The sequence below is a fragment of the Oncorhynchus keta genome, chromosome 28 (assembly GCF_023373465.1).
Source record: "Oncorhynchus keta strain PuntledgeMale-10-30-2019 chromosome 28, Oket_V2, whole genome shotgun sequence".
Taxonomy (NCBI): Eukaryota; Metazoa; Chordata; class Actinopteri; order Salmoniformes; family Salmonidae; genus Oncorhynchus; species Oncorhynchus keta.
Window position 1 is genome coordinate 28,450,272 of NC_068448.1, and position 16,487 is coordinate 28,466,758.

Sequence of the window (16,487 nt, forward strand, 5' to 3'; positions counted from 1 at the left end):
GTAAAACTGGGAACAAATCCCTGCACGGTTTGAATTATCACGCATATTAAGTTACTGGTTTGCTTGTTTTTAAACCGTTAACTTTCAGTTCTTGCGCTACCTCATTCAAACCATTGTGCTGCCCAGATGTATCGTTATCTCGGCACGATGCACAACCCTTGGATGTTTCTGAATTTGGACTTGGGGCTTCAGACCAATGTGTACACCAGTCTCTTAAGCGGACTTGGCCACGAGGGCCGCAAGTCCTTGATCTGGTTTGGAGGAACTAGCGCATGAGGAAGATCGGAGTTCTCTCTGGGAGCAAACTTTCTATTTATCATGCTGACTAAGAGCTCTTGACTGATTTCAAGGCCTCATTTGGCCTTGTCCACCGTGCAGTAGATGTGGCTTGGAACATTAACTTTCTCCCTTAGAACTATTCAATCTCTTGAGGAATCAAGTCCTTGCATTTTAATTTTGTACTTTTCCAACTTGGCATTACACTCCACAGCTTTCACCTTCATCTCCAGGAACTGTTCCAGGTCTTTCTCATATCCCTCTTCTACCTTTAGTTCATTATCCCAAAATTCCAGCTGCACTACCTTCTGCTGGGCCTCTTAGTCAGTTTGCCTGATGTATTGTTTCTCCTCCAGCTCATGAATCTGGCTATCGGTTGAGTTTATATGGACCTGCAGCTCTTTCAGACTAGTGTGTTGGCGAGCAACTAGTCCTCTTAACTTTCTTCTCTCATCAACCATCTTAAGGGCACTGTTTGGATTCTGCCAGCCCTCTGCTTTTATCTTTGCCATGCCAGCCTCGTGAGTGTTTCATAACATGTTGGTTATCCTCACCCTCATCAGAAATGCTTATGTTACTCTTCTCTCTGTCCCTGCCCTGGTCTCGCATGCAGCAAGAGATTCGCTGGTGCTCAATGGACTTGGCTCTCTTCTCTTTGCTCTGCAAAACCCCAGGAGTGGAGGGATCCATGGCAACTGTGACAAACATTCAGGGAATTATACCATCCCTTTTGTCAGTGTCCTTGCTGTTTCCTTTTTCGCGGCCTGATTGGTTCACTCTTCCTCGGCTCTCCAGCCATCCCCAAGCCTCCATCAGGGTCGGTACTTTTGGACTTCTTTGGTTCTTCCGGTGGCTGTTCGGCTTATTGCTGCAGACGTGATAAGGGAGGTAGGCTTTGACTGTGTGTACTAAGACCACCATTACCCCTTTTGTACTTTGCCCCCCAGCATCTGCTCTCCTCAGCTGAGGCCCAGCCTGGTATCTGCCGCCTTTCCCTCTACTAGACCCTTCCCAGAAGGACGGCCCTTTATGCAGCAGGGTGAGCTTGACCTCTGGTCTACCTCAAGTGACTTCAGAAGCTGTTCTTTGGGTTCTGCATAACGCTCAAACGCTTTGCATTTCTCTTAAGTGTGTAGCACCCAGGACGACTGAAGCAAAGGAAGATGATAGGGATGAATTTATCACCTAAGAAGATTGATTTGAATTGGACTTTTCAAGTGAAATGAAACAGTAAAATTTAAATACTGCTGGACGTGTACACAAAGGGATTGTGCCAAAGCTGTGACCACTTTCTGATGTGGTTTTCTCTAACTCCAGACAACACGTGGGACTCCTTCCACTGATACTTTAACCACAGTTTCTTATTCGGTATTCAGATAGTTTATGGGATGAGAGTTAAATTCAGCATTAATGTAGGTTCTGAGGTCTTGGGGTATTACTTTCACACACTGGATGTGGTGGAGACTGACATTACCCTCATGGCCATTCTCTTAAGTTTGTGCTCACCATCTTGGCCAGGCTTGAGGGCAGTCACAATTACATATTTGTAAGTTGAATGCAATCAGTATTTTCAAATGGAGCCTAATGATACTCAAGGAGGTAAAAAAAAAAAACTTGTCTATTGAGGGTAACTTGATATCAAACAACTGCATTAATGCACAAAGCATCCAGCTACTGGCGAAATCAGATGTGAACTGATACATTTTAGCTTAAAATCTAGTGTATGTAGTTCCACGTTTGGGAATTGCTCAAGATAATTGTAATCAGTTTGTCAATCGCATGCATATACTGTTAAATTGTCCACTTACCTCATAATCCTTAGTTGAACCGATGCTGGGAGCCATCCACTGTGCTGAAGGCACAATTCTGTAAGGGATGCACAGGAGTGATTACGGACAATTTTAAGTCCCTTGGGGTTCTAGTACTTCAGCAAAGTTTATGAACCCACCCCTCTTGCAAATAAAAAGATTGAGGGGTGATCTGTGAAATATATACAGATTAGATTTGAGGACAGTTTATCAGTATGTTTGCTATAATGTATAAATTGGCCATTTGTTACAATACTTCTGAGTACAGTGGATTCAAAGACTAGTTTGTATGTCTCATGCTGGTGTTTGATGCCAACATTAGATTTTCAAATTCCCGTTCTGTCAAGACTTGTCTAGCGTTGCCATACCTCCCAAATCGCGTGGTTCGCGACGAGGCTACATCAAGACTAATTCATTTATATTAATCTTACTCGGTTATAAATACAAATTCGAGCGGACAATGTACGCTTAGCTACTTATTCTATCCAATGACACCAAATACTTTAAACGTTCGTTCACTTGCGTCAGTAAACTGTCAGATTTTTGGCTGTGTGTATTTGTATATCTTTCTGACAGGAAGGGTGATCTTTATCAGAATGGAATATATAAACATGCTGGTAAACTGTCCAAAGCGTCAATAGGCATACGCCAAGATCTGGAACATTCCACAACTATTTCCTGTTTTTTTTTTTTGTCTCAGTCCTTGTCAAACAATACAGTAATGCCTCATTAGCTACCGACCCTTGTTCGTCATGAAACATGACCACAGCGCCCCTGACAATTTGTCTGAAATAGTCCCCTGATTAGATATTCTATGGTAGCCGTTCTTAAATTATGGGTTGCGACGTGTCCATACATGTATAATGATTTAATGAATAGATTTGGTCAAGTGCAACTGCGGTCTCTGCTCATTGCGCTCTCTGCTCAGCAGCGGTCTCTGCTCAGTTTGGCAGCTGCGGGAGAGGGATATGCGGGTGTGCTTCGCGGTTTACCATATTTTTTTCTGGTGTTTTCTTGATCACTCCGCGTCACACGCTGCAGCGCTATCGTTCAACAGCAGATTATGCGCTGTAAACCACTTTGTAATTCCCACTCGCCAAATGGACTCATGGTCGCAACAAGTTCTGACTGAGCTCAATCGTCATGCAAAGCCAGTACAACAATGAGTTTCTCTCTTTCATACAAATTTTGAGAATTAACGAGGAGCTCCCTCAATGTGTTTTGTGTGGGGAAGTACTTACTAATGAGTCAATCGAAACGAACAAATTTATATAACGACACGGTTACTCCCTTATAAACATGACTAGCTATTTATATTGATATTTGTTATTTGTTTGTCTAAAATGCATTTGTTTTAGGTATAAGGGCAAAGATATGTACCAAAATGTACATTCACCTAAATTTCGGTCCCAGCAAAACACATTTCTCATTTGGGTCCCAGGGTGAAAAAGTTAAAGAACCCCTGTTCTAGGGCATTGGTTCCCAAACGTTTTATAGTCCCGTAACCCTTCAAACATTCAACCTCCAGCTGCGTATCCCCTCTAGCACCAGGGTCATCGCACTCTCAAATGTTTTTGCCATCATTGTAAGCCTGATGCACACACACTATACGATATGTTTAATAAATGTAATAATTAGTGCGTTTTTGTCACAACCCGGCTCATGGGAAGTGACAGAGTTCTTATAGGGCCAGGACAGAGTTCTTATAGGGCCAGGGCATATATAATAATATATTTAGCTCTTTATTTAGCCATCTTACATATAAAACCTTATTTGTTCATCTCAAATTGTGAATAACTCACCACAGGTTAATGAGTAGGGTGTGCTTGAAAGGATGCACATGACTGCAATGTTGGGTTGTATTGGATAGTGTCTTAAATAATTTCCTGTGTGTCTGTGCCTGTATTTAGTTTTCATGCGAGTGAGGGCCGATAATCCACTCTCACAGGTACATGGTTGCAAAGGGCATGAATGTTTTACCAGCGCGATTTCTCAATAGCTCGTCTCTCAATTTTAAAAAAAAGTGTCAATACTTTGCCCCTTGATAACCAGCGCACTTCTCTGTATGTTGTAAAGGTGTTACATCGTCTTAACCAATATAATTGCATAAAGATTCAAATACACGAGAGTTCAGGGGCCTTGCTTTAACAAAGTTAACCATTTTCACTGTAGTGTCCAAAACGTCTTTCAAGCAGTAAGAGCCTCTCGGTGGATGCTGCAGTGTTCCCAAGTGGTGTCGGGAGCAACCGCTTGCATCCGTGTTACCACTCCACTATGTCTCCCTGTCATGGCTTTTGCTCCATCAGTACAAATACCAACACATCTTGACCACCAACGTCGATTTTGATGTCACAAAGCTGTCCCGTACTTTAAAAATATCCTTTCATGCTGTCCTGGTTTCCAGAAGAGGATGTCTTCCTTAATTGACCCCCCCATAAATGTAACGGACATACATCTGGAGCTGTGCCAGGTCCACCACGTCTTTTGACTCATCTAGCTGTAAATGCATAGGATTCACTGGCTTGTATGCGAAGCAGTAATTGTTTCAAAACATCTCCTGTCGTGTCAATGATGCGTCGTGAAACAGTGTTGTTTGAAGAAGGCATTGTCTGTATAGTTTTTGGGGCCTTTCCCCCAGCGTTGTCCCAGCCATATCCGCGGTAGCAGGAAGAATTAAGTCCTAAAACAGGCAAGCCCCACACAATTAGTTTGGGGTTTGCCTGTCCTAGCCACTCGGTAGCTCACCATATAAGACACCTCTAGCCCCTTCTTATTAACGATATATGTTGCTTTTATACATGTTTTACTACTCAAGTCGTCTTCATTTTTGCTCAAACTCCTGTCTTATTTGTCATGTTTAGTTTCTAAATGTCTGCGCAAGAGTGAAGATTTCCTGCGAGAGAGTAACTGTTAATGTGATTGGATGTTAATTATCTGACTAGGCTACCTGTATTTGACGTTATTTCGCGGAACACTAGATGGTTTAATATTTTTGGCAGTGAAACGAGGCCACTCAGGTGAGGAAACAAACATTAACCAAAGGTATATCCACGTTTGAAAATGTGAATCACATTTTTATTTGACGTACCCTCGAAATTGTGCGTACCCCAGTTTGGGATTAGCCGTTTTGGATAACCTAAAATAATGTTACTGCCAATAACACCAACTGAACAGGATGCTCGTACTGCACAAATTAAGCGTGAACTCAAAATATGGTGACGGAAACGAACGTAAACTGGCAAGAGGAGTAAAGGTTTTGTAATTTTCCACTCACAATCTTGAGTCTCAGTCAACAAATTAGTCGCTTTTCCGCCAAATAAAAATGGATAATATCATGTATCTAGTCTAGTGCAAATTTCAGTCTAATTCACTCCTGTCCCAAAACTATTGAGACTGAGGTTGTCTATTGTGACAGACACCCTTGAACTGAAGATATTGAAAATAGTGTTGTGGAATTTAAGTATCTTTTTTTCCCCCAATGTTCTGTGCCACTTTAAATAAAGTCGGCTACATGTGTTTTTGTTTTGAGACAGGAGTGAATTAGGCTAGAATGTGCACTAGACTAGATATAGTGCCTTCAGAAAGTATTCACTCCTCTAGACTTTTTCCACGTTTTGTCATTACAAAGTGGGATTCAATTGAATTTAATTGTATTTTTTTGTCAATGATTGACACAATACTCTGTCAAAGTCTAAGAAAAATTCTAACATTTGTAAAATAAACCACTCTTGATTTAGATAAAAATTCAACCTCCTGAGTCAATACATGTTAGAATCCCCTTTGGCAGCAAGTACAGCTGTGAATCTTTCTGGGTAAGTCTAAGAGTGTTCCACACCTGGATGTGCAACATTATTATTTTCAAAATTCTTCAAGCTCTGTCAAATTGTTGATCATTGCTAGACAACCATTTTCAGGCCTTGCCATAGATTTTCAAGCAGATTTAAGTCAAAACTGTAACTCGGCCACTCAGGTTCATTCACTGTCTTCATAATAAACCATTACTGTGTAGAATAGCCTTGTGTTATAGGTTCTCCTGTACAAAGGTGGATTAATCTCTGTGTCTGGTGGAAAGCAGACTGAACCAGGTTTTTCTCTAGGATTTTGCCTGTGCTTAGCTTCATTCAGTGAAAAAAAATGTTTATCCTGCAAAACTCCCCAGGCCTTAACATATACAAGCATACCCATAACATGATGCAGCCACCACTATGCTTGAAAATATGGAGAGTGGTACTCAGTAATGTGTTGTTTGGGGCAAATGCAAAACATATTTTTTGGTATTCAGAACAAAAACTGATTTTTTTTTTGCAGTATTGCTTTAGTGCCTTCTTGCAAAAAGGATGGATGTTTTGGAATATTTTTTTATTCTGTGCAGGCTTCCTTTTCATTCTGTCAATTAGGTTAGTATTGTGGAGTAACTACAATGTTTTTGGTCCATCCTCATTTTTCTCCTATCACCATTATACATTATACTATACATTTATACATGAACTGTTTTACAGTCACCATTTGCCTCATGGATGGTGAAATCCCTGAGTTTCCACTTTGACATTATGGGGTACAGTGTCAACCCTCAATTTCATCCATTTTAAATTCAGGCTAACACAACAACATTTTGAAATGTCAAGGGGTGTGAATACTCTCTGAGGGCACTGTACATGATGTAAACGGCTGGAGTAAAAGAAGTGGAACACCTGTTGTTGAACTTTGCTTCAGTCTGACAGTCTATCCTCCCTAGATATGTTAATGTTAAGTGGAAATAGGAGATTTGAAACTTAGACACCAAGTGACCCACTAGAGGCTAAGTGAAAGATGTTTTTTTTCTTCCAGGAACTCCTCTCCTATGGTAAGAATTTGTTTGTCTCAATTTGGACAAGATATTTCCAGGAAACCTTTCTTCATAAGGAGTCGATGAGGCTGTGCTCGCTTGTTTAAAGTCTTATTTGCATCTATAAATGAATTTATTGTGTATGTCATTCATGATCATGACATACAATAACATGTAGAGTGCAGTTTTATATCACTTTGGCAATAATGCGGAAAGAGCTCATCTATCGTTATTGTTAGTCTTCTGTAATGTGACCAGTTGGGGTCAGAGGACCAGGAATTAGTCCCTCAAATTATCTGGTATTTATTTTCAGATTATAGGGAAACTTCTCTGCCAATGCCCCTCACTGGCCACCCACCGCCCGCCTGTCTACCCAATGTCTCCCACTGCCCACCTCCCTGCTCTCAATCCATCTCTCTTACTTGATTTCCTTTATTGGCTGCACACTGAAATGAGCTTTGACATTTGGGATTGCATTCCCTAAATAGATTGGTTGTGTCTTCAGGGCTGTTCTGAGAAAGCACTGGGGGACATTGGAGAATCGGGTATGAGGTTGATGCATGGGCTTAGGTGTTTTCACACGTGTTCTTAGCTTCAAGTTTTTCTTTCCAGTACTCTCTTAAGTGTACCAAAAAAAGGTCAGAAACTTCCATGAGCTTCCTCTCCTTGCCAAACTGGGAGGAGTTGTATCTTGTCTGTTCAAGATTAATCAATAGACATTTCAGAATGTTTTATCAATACATCCTTTATATATTCTTAAATTATCTATCAGATTGGTTTATTTTACTTTGGTTTATTTTCCTGGGCAAGCAGAAGTCAAATTAGCTAAATTATTGAGTTTGGCACCCTTTGGAGCATGAAAATGGGAGAAAGAAGAATATCTTGTATTTGAGATTACAGCACCTATTTCTCAGTGAACATTTTCTCACAAGTTTTAACCTTAGGCCTGTCAGGGAGTGGAGGACTTAAATTCTGCAGTGTAGGAAAAGCAGGAACATTGCATGATGGAAATGGATCCACACACACTCATAAGATTATGCGATCTCAAGTGGTTACTCTTTCATAGTTGTGACCAGACTTGGTAGGTAATTTGTCAGTGTTGTTGGAGACTCCACAGCCAAAAGCGTTTTTCTGGACCATGCAGCTTTTCAGGCTTGGTTTGTCCGGTGTGCTTTAGTTTTTATACGTTCTTACATTTTCAACCAGCAACCCGGCTATTCTTGGCTAATAAAAAGCTGCCCTTCCCTGCCCACATGCTCAAAGGCCTTTGGGGGGGAGAAGTGGACTACTTTGACTTAATGCAGGTTCTCTACTGTTGTTTCAGAAACGGCTGGATATTTGATGCTCCTTTTGTTCAGCGGAACTATTTCCCAGGTCACATGAGTGTACTGTAGTAGCTTTTGCTGAATACATTTTGCAACATTTATTTTTACTGCCCTAATTACACCCCAAATTAATCAATTGTAGTAGCTTTTGCTGAATATATTCTGCAATGATTTGTAAACACTGCTAGATATTTTAGCAATAAGGCCTGAGGGGGTGTGGTATATGGCCAATATACCATGGCTAAGGCCTGTTCTTCGGCACCACGCATTTGTGGCATAATTAGTGTTTTGTCATACCTGTGGTATACGGTCTGATATACCACGTTTGTCAGCCAATCAGCATTCAGGGCTCGAGCCATCCAGTTTATAATGTATAATTAAAAACATTATTTAAGTGTATACGTGATTGTCTAGACTGTTCAGTGCAGACTAGACTAGTTTTCCAGAAAATAATTTTCCAGTCGTATTCCCACTGACCACGACCACCCTTTTGGAAACAGAAAAATAAGTGTGTACTCTTGAACTTGACCAGCTATCAGACTTGTATAACACCAGACCATCTCCCTCTGTCCCTCTGTGTGTACTTGTCAGGGAGACCTGGACAGATATTAAAACTTAAAATAGAGTGGGCACGCAGGATCCTCTTTTGCGTATCCTGTGTGGGCACTGCAGGCTCTGGTTACACGGCGCAGGCACAGCTTCATATTGCACTGGAGAGGCAGATGACTCTACACTTCCCTGCTACACCGGTCCAGTAGCTGACCAGCTTTGCTAGTCCTCAGGGAGCACGTTTGTGGAAACGAACAGCCATCACCATGCCTAAAGTCAATATGCCAGGTGAGTCGTCTGGTGGGTGCCGCTGACATTGTATTGACAGACTGCTGCCCCACTCAAGGCATGCCCAGGCCTGAGATTGTTGGTGGCTCTGTCATGCAGCAACAGCCAATAAAAAGATTTTCAGATTAGTTTTTTATATATGAAAATGTATCTCTTTGGTAATAGTCTTCTGTACAATGATTTGTCTATCCAGTCTTAATCTCTCAGGGTTTATATTAATTTCACAGCTTGTTTTCTAACGGAACACACATTTAATTACGAATGTCAGACTCAAATTATATGTTGGTGACTTTCTCACATTTGCAAGAGTCAGTCACGAACTTCTGCTGATTTATCCACTCATTTTTTAAATTTTTTAAACATTTTAGGAAATCTGTTCATGATGTTAATTTTAAGGATTTTCCCAGGATAAGTTTCTAATGAGTTCCTAATCTAAATGTGCCTTAATATCAGAGAGTTTTGGTATTTTAATTTACTGATGCAGTCACACCAGGTTTTGTGGCATGGGCACAGACCAGACCAACTGTTCTGGTGGTACATACCCATTGAGGCATTTGTTTGTCTGTCTGCTAACCAATGTCACTGACATTATTAGTGATGGGGCAGAAAATTAGCTTTACAGCTTTAGTGTCTAATCACCCAGGGCCGGACAACCGCATTTTGGGACCTGGGGATACATTTCAACACATTTTGTCATGGTGCAGAGAGAATAATGTAATACACACTTTTTTTGTTTTTGCTATGGGGCAGGATTCTCTGTTTTAAAGCTCATCTTATGCTTTTGTTCACATCTTGCCATGAGGCTGAGAGAAAATGTCAATGTTTTAAGCTAATTTACTGCAATTCTACATATTTTGGGGTTGGGGCCCCAGCCCATTTGGTAATCCGGCCCTGTATGCATCTTGCTGGCAAGATGTTAAGTTAAGGCATAATATGAACCTCCACCTATGAGCAAGCAGTCCACATTATCACATTCTTTTCATTTTTTATTTTACCTTTATTTAACTAGGTAAGTCAGTTAAGAACATTCTTATTTACAATGACTGCCTACCCCGGCCAAACCTGGACGACACAAAAACATTTTGTGCCCGCCCTATCACGGCCGGATATGATACAGCCTGGAATTGAACCAGGGTCTGTCGTGACGCCTCTAGTGCTAAGATGCAGTGCACTCTCTGACGGAGTGTTGGATACCTGTTATGTTACATTAAACGTATGTGGATGTACTAGAATACACAATGTTACATGATGTGTTGCCTTTTAGATTGAGACTAGAGGAGAAATTGAATGAGGCATATGCTGAGTAGTTGCGTCAGAGCAGTGAAATTGAGAAAGTTAGAGATTGATGGCTGTAACTTGTCAGCAAATTCTGCTAGGTCAAGTGTTGTTATGGAAGAACCCAGGACATGTATTTCAGCCAAACATTTTGTGTTGGTCATTTAAGGAATATGGCATGATGGAGTGTGGTATATAACCAAAGTACCACGGCTAAGGGCTGTTCTTAGGCACAACTCTTAGCCGTGATATATTGGCTATATACCACAAACACTGAGGTGCCTTATTGCTATTATAAACTGGTTACCAACGTAATTATAACTATTTCCCAGATAACAATGACATCACAAAATAATGTACTGTAGTATATTTTTGCTGAATACATTTTGCAACATTTATTTTTAATGCCCTAATTACACCACCATTGTAGTATCTTTTCCTGAATAAATGTTGCAATGATTTGTAAACTGCTAGATATTTTAGCAATAAGGCCCGAGGGGGGTGTGGTATATGGCCAATATACCACAGCTAAGGCCTGTTCTTAGGCACCATGCATTTGTGGTGTAATTAATTATGTTCAGTAAAAATAAATTGTTTTGTCATACCCGTGGTATCAAATCAAATCACCACGGCTGTCAGCCAATCAGCATTCAGGGCTCGAACCACCCAGTTTATAACTTGTAATATAGCACATTGATACCAGTGAACACCATGCATTTTTGTGCAATAGATAAATGCTATATCAGTTTCTGAATGATGTTGGGTAAATTATCACTAGACCTGCAGCACCATTCAGAATCAAGTGGTTTATTTCTGTTTTGTTATATTTTTCTACTAAGGCTGTTAGCAAACAGCTGGCCCATGTTTTTCTTGTAATACTGGTACTGAATAGTACTGTATCACCTCTAGCAGCTCGCTGTATGACTATTGTAATGAGTTCCTGAGTGTAATTCAATCATAAGAGGGCCCTGCTGTCTGGGGGGAGGCATATCACTAACTGATTTTTTTGAAGGGGTAGAAAATAGAAGTGCTTTTGTTCAGACAGCTGCTCTCCAGGAGGCATTGGCTGGCTGACTGGATAAGGGTGACAGTGGGTGCAGCGGTTAAATATGAGGTTGGAGCATGCCCAGGGCCTAACGTAAACACAGGAACATTCCGAGACTGCCTACAATGGATGTAAACTCATAGTCGGTTGAACTTAAGTTGAGTCATTAAGTACAAAGGCCCTGCATAGTCAACATGGTTACAAAATGTACATGTTAAATTGTTGTGGAATGAAAAAAGGTAGGTATGTCAAATGTTTTTTGTGTAAAAATACAGTTGAAGTTGGAAGGTAACAGACTTGGGTTGAAGTCGTTAAAACTCGTTTTTCAAACACTCCATAAATTTCTTGTTAACAAACTATAGTTTTGGCAAGTCAGTTAGGACATCTACTTTGCATGTGTAACAGAATAACTTTACGTCCGTCCCCTCGCCCATACCAGGGCGCGAACCAGGGACCCTCTGCACACATCGACAACAGTCACCCTCGAAGCATCGTTACCCATCGCTCCACAAAAGCCGCGGCTCTTGCAGAGCAAGGGGAACTACTACTTCAAGGTCTCAGAGCAAGTGACGTAACCGATTGAAACGCTATTTAGCGCGCACCGCTAACTAAGCTAGCCGTTTCACATCCGTTACACATGACACAAGTAATTTTTCTAACAATTGTTTACAGACAGATTATTTACTTATAATTCACTGTATCACAATTCCAGTGGGTCAGAAGTTTACATACACTAAGTTGACAGCTTGGAAAATTCCAGAAAATGTCATGGCTTTAGAAGCTTCTGATAGGCTAATTGACATCATTTGAGTCAATTGGAGGTGTATCTGTGGATGTATATCAAGGCCTACCTTCAAACTCAGTGCCTCTTTGTTTGACATCATGGGAAAATCAAAAGAAATCAGCCAAGACCTCAGAAAAACAATTGTAGACCTCCACATGTCTGGTTCATCCTTGGGAGCAATTTCCAATCGCCTGAAGCTACCATGTTCATCTGTACAAACAATAGTACGCAAGAAAAAACACCATGGGACCACGTAGCCGTAATACTGCTCAGGAAGTAGACGCCTTCTGTCTCCTAGAGATTAATGTACTTTGGTGCGAAAAATGCAAATCAATCCCAGAACAACAGCAAAGGACCTTGTGAAGATGCTGGAGGAAACTGGTACAAAAGTATCTATATCCACAGTAAAACGAGTCCTATATCAACATAACCTGAAAGGCCGCTCAGCAAGGAAGAAGCCACTGCTCAAAAACCGCCATAAAAATGCCAGACTATGGTTAACTGCACATGGGGACAAAGATTGTACTCTTTGGAGAAATGCCCTCTGGACAGATGAAACAAAAATGGAACTGTTTGGCCATAATGACCATCATTATGTTTGGAGGAAAAAGGGGGAGGCTTGCAAGCCGAAGAACACCATCCCTACCATGAAGCACGGGGGGTGGCAGCATCATGTTGTGGGGGTGCTTTGCTGCAGGTTGTTCTGGTGCACTTCACAAAATAGATGGCATCATGAGGAAGTAAAATTATGTGGATATATTGAAGCAACATCTCAAGACCTCAGTCAGGAAGTTAATGCTGGGGTCTCCCAAATGGGTCTTCCAAATAGACACTGACCCCAAGCATACTTCCAAAGTTGTGGCAAAATGGCTTAAGGACAATGAAATCAAGGTATTGCAGTGGCCATCACAAAGCCCTGACCTCAATCCTATAGAAAATTTGTGGCAGAACTGAAAAAGCGTGTGCGAGCAAGGAGGACTACAAACCTGACTCAGTTACACCAGCTCTGTCAGGAGGAATGGGCCAAAATTCCAAACTTATTGTGGGAAGCTTGTGGAAGGCTACCCAAAATGTTTGACCCAAGTTAAACAAATTAAAGACAATGCTACCAAATACTAACTGAGTGCATGTAAACTTCTGACCCACTGGGAATGTGATGAAAGAAATAAAAGCTGAAATAAATCATTCTACTATTATTCTGACATTTCAGATTGTTAAAATAAAGTGGTTATCCGAACTGACCTAAGACGGAATTTTTTACAGGGATTAATTATCGGGAATTGTGAAAAACTGAGTTTAAATGTAGTTGGCTAAGGTGAATGTAAACTTCTGACTTCAACTGTATATATACAGTGGGGAGAACAAGTATTTGATACACTGCCAATTTAGCAGATTTTCCTACTTACAAAGCATGTAGAGGTCTGTAATGTTTATCATAGGTACACTTCAACTGTGAGAGACGGAATCTAAAACAAATCCAGAAAATCACATTGTATGATTTTTAAGTAATTAATTTGCATTTTATTGCATGACATAAGTATTTGATACATCAGAAAAGCAGAACTTAATATTTGGTACAGAAACCTTTGTTTGCAATTACAGAGAACTACGTTTCCTGTAGTTCTTGACCAGGTTTGCACACACTGCAGCAGGGATTTTGGCCCACTCCTCCATACAGACTTTCTCCAGATCCTTCAGGTTTCAGGGCTGTCGCTGGGCAATACGGACTCAGCTAACTCAAGTCTTTCTATTGAGTTCAGGTCTGGAGACTGGCTAGACCACTCCAGGACCTTGAGATGCTTCTTACGGAGCCACTCCTTAGTTGCCCTGGCTGTGTGTTTCGGGTCGTTGTCATGCTGGAAGACCCAGCCACGACCCATCTTCAATGCTCTTACTGAGGGAAGGAGGTTGTTGGCCAAGATCTCGCAATACGTGGCCCCATCCATCCTCCCCTCAATACGGTGCAGTCGTCCTGTCCCCTTTGCAGAAAAGCATCCCCAAAGAATGATGTTTCCACCTCCATGCGTCACGGTTGGGATGTGTTCTTGGGGTTGTACTCATCCTTCTTCTTCCTCCAAACACAGCGAGTGGAGTTTAGACCAAAAAGCTATATTTTTGTCTCATCAGACCACATGACCTTCTCCCATTCCTCCTCTGGATCATCCAGATGGTCATTGGCAAACTTAAGATGGGCCTGGACATGCGCTGGCATGAGCAGGGTGACCTTGCGTGTGCTGCAGGATTTTAATCCATGAAGACGTAGTGTGTTACTAATGGTTTTCTTTGAGACTGTGGTCCCAGCTCTCTTCTGGTCATTGACCAGGTCCTGCCGTGTAGTTCTGGGCTGATCCCTCACCTTCCTCATGATCATTGATGCCCCACGAGGTGAGATCTTGCATGGAGCCCCACACTGAGGGTGATTGACCGTCATCTTGAACTTCTTCCATTTTTTAATAATTGCACCAACAGTTGTTGCCTTCTCACCAAGCTGCTTGCCTATTGTTCTGTAGCCCATCACAGCCTTGTGCAGGTTAGCCCTGATGTCCTTACCCAGCTCTCTGGTCATGGCCATTGTGGAGAGGTTGGAGTCTGTTTGATTGAGTGTGTGGACAGGTGTCTTTTATACAGGTAACGAGTTCAAACAGGTGCAGTTAATACAGGTAATGAGTGGAGAACAGGAGGGGTTCTTAAAGACAAACAGGTCTGTGAGAGACGGAATTCTTACTGGTTGGTAGGTAATCAAATACTTATGTCATGCAATAAAATGCAAATTAATTACTAAAAATCATACAATGTGATTTTCGAGATTTTTGTTTTACATTCCGTCTCTCACAGTTGAAGTGTAACTATGATAAACATTACAGACCTCTACATGCTTTGTAAGTAGGAAAACCTGCACAATCGCTGTCATCACTGTCAACCAAGAGTCCAGACTAAACCAATTCACCTTGGTGGTGTTTATTATTCTTAACGATTTCACAAAACCAGAAAAAAATGCAACTATATCTGTGAAACTATATATTCACAATATTATGAATGAATTGTTGTTTAATTGGTAGCATTTCATTGTGTGACTGATTTTACTAATTGCGTTAGTACTGTACAAAGAGGTGCACTATTTGATAGATTCACCCGCTCCCCCTACCTTGGGCTTCCAGTGGGGAGACCTGAGGTCTACCTACCTACGCACCCCTCCCCATCTTGTACTTCTGAGTGGGAGACCTTCCCAGGCAGTGGCCTGCCTAGCTCAAACTAGAATCGGGGCTCCCACTCCGACACAGTTGACATAATATCGTTTACGTGACATGCAAATGAGCGATCGATAGCCGATCATGCAAATGTCAACAATCCAAATGTTTTTGTGTGGGCGCCACGTGCTGCCCCCGGGATGATGCCGCCCTGGGTGGCTGCCCATGTCGCCTATACCTAAATCCGCCACTGCTAAAGGAATACATTAATCAAAGGTAGCATGTCTCATTGAGTAGGGCTACGTTAGAGTAGGGCTACGTTAGAGTGCATGACAGTTGAAGTTACAATTGAACAAAATTAATTTCATGCTTGTTTGGATAGATTAATGTTTAACTTCAATACACATCCATCGATGCTCTAGTTGATTTTGTTGTGTCTTTCAGTCTTGGTGCAATTCATTGTTAGTATTTTATCAACGCCTTCTTAACTAACTCAATTGACTATCATTATGTTTAAGTCATCTCGTGCTGAATCAGGAAGGTTGCATCTCTAAATGGGAAAAGGGGTTTCTAGTATTTGATCAAATCAAACAAACCAGGGATGGGTGGCTCATTAATTTTAATGTGTAATACTTTGGTAACATCATCTAACTCATTAATTTAATTCCTAACATGACTTGTCTTTGTTTCTTTGGTTCCATTTTGGGTTATCCTCTTCTCTCCTGCTGTGGAATGCACTATCAGGTCAAAGTAAGTATAAAGGGTGAGAAGAAGATATCAAACATAGAGAAACCTGACCCTGCATGTACAGTGCATATCGTAAGTATTTACCCCCTTGGGTTTTTTCAAATTTAGTTTTGTTTTACAAAGTGGATAAAATTGTGATCTTCACAAAATACCTCAATGTCAAATTAATAAGAGAATTCAATACATTGTTCCAAATTAATAATACAAAAAGTATTCACCCCTTTTGTTATGGCAAGCCTAAATAAGTCAAAATTTGCTTCATGTAATAAGTTGCATGGACTCACTCTAAATGCAATATTTGTCATGCCCTGACCTTAGTTATATATCTATGTTTTCTGTATTATTTTGGTCAGGTCAGGGTGTGACAAGGGTGGGTA

At 41.1% G+C, this 16,487-nt stretch overlaps 1 protein-coding gene across 2 annotated transcripts in view; it reads left to right on the forward strand.

The window, feature by feature from the left end:
• The first annotated feature begins 8,944 nt into the window (after nt 1–8,944).
• Nucleotides 8,945–16,487, forward strand: part of LOC118360966 (AMP deaminase 1-like) — a 36,777-nt gene continuing 29,234 nt past the window's right edge. The window contains exon 1 of one of the 2 annotated variants that reach the window (XM_052482680.1): nt 8,945–9,071. In XM_052482680.1, coding sequence (XP_052338640.1) covers nt 9,050–9,071 — 22 coding nt within the window. In that variant the 5' untranslated portion in view covers nt 8,945–9,049. Of the gene's footprint in view, nt 9,072–16,151; nt 16,183–16,487 lie in introns of those variants that run through there. The other variant, XM_035740596.1, reaches the window with a different exon arrangement.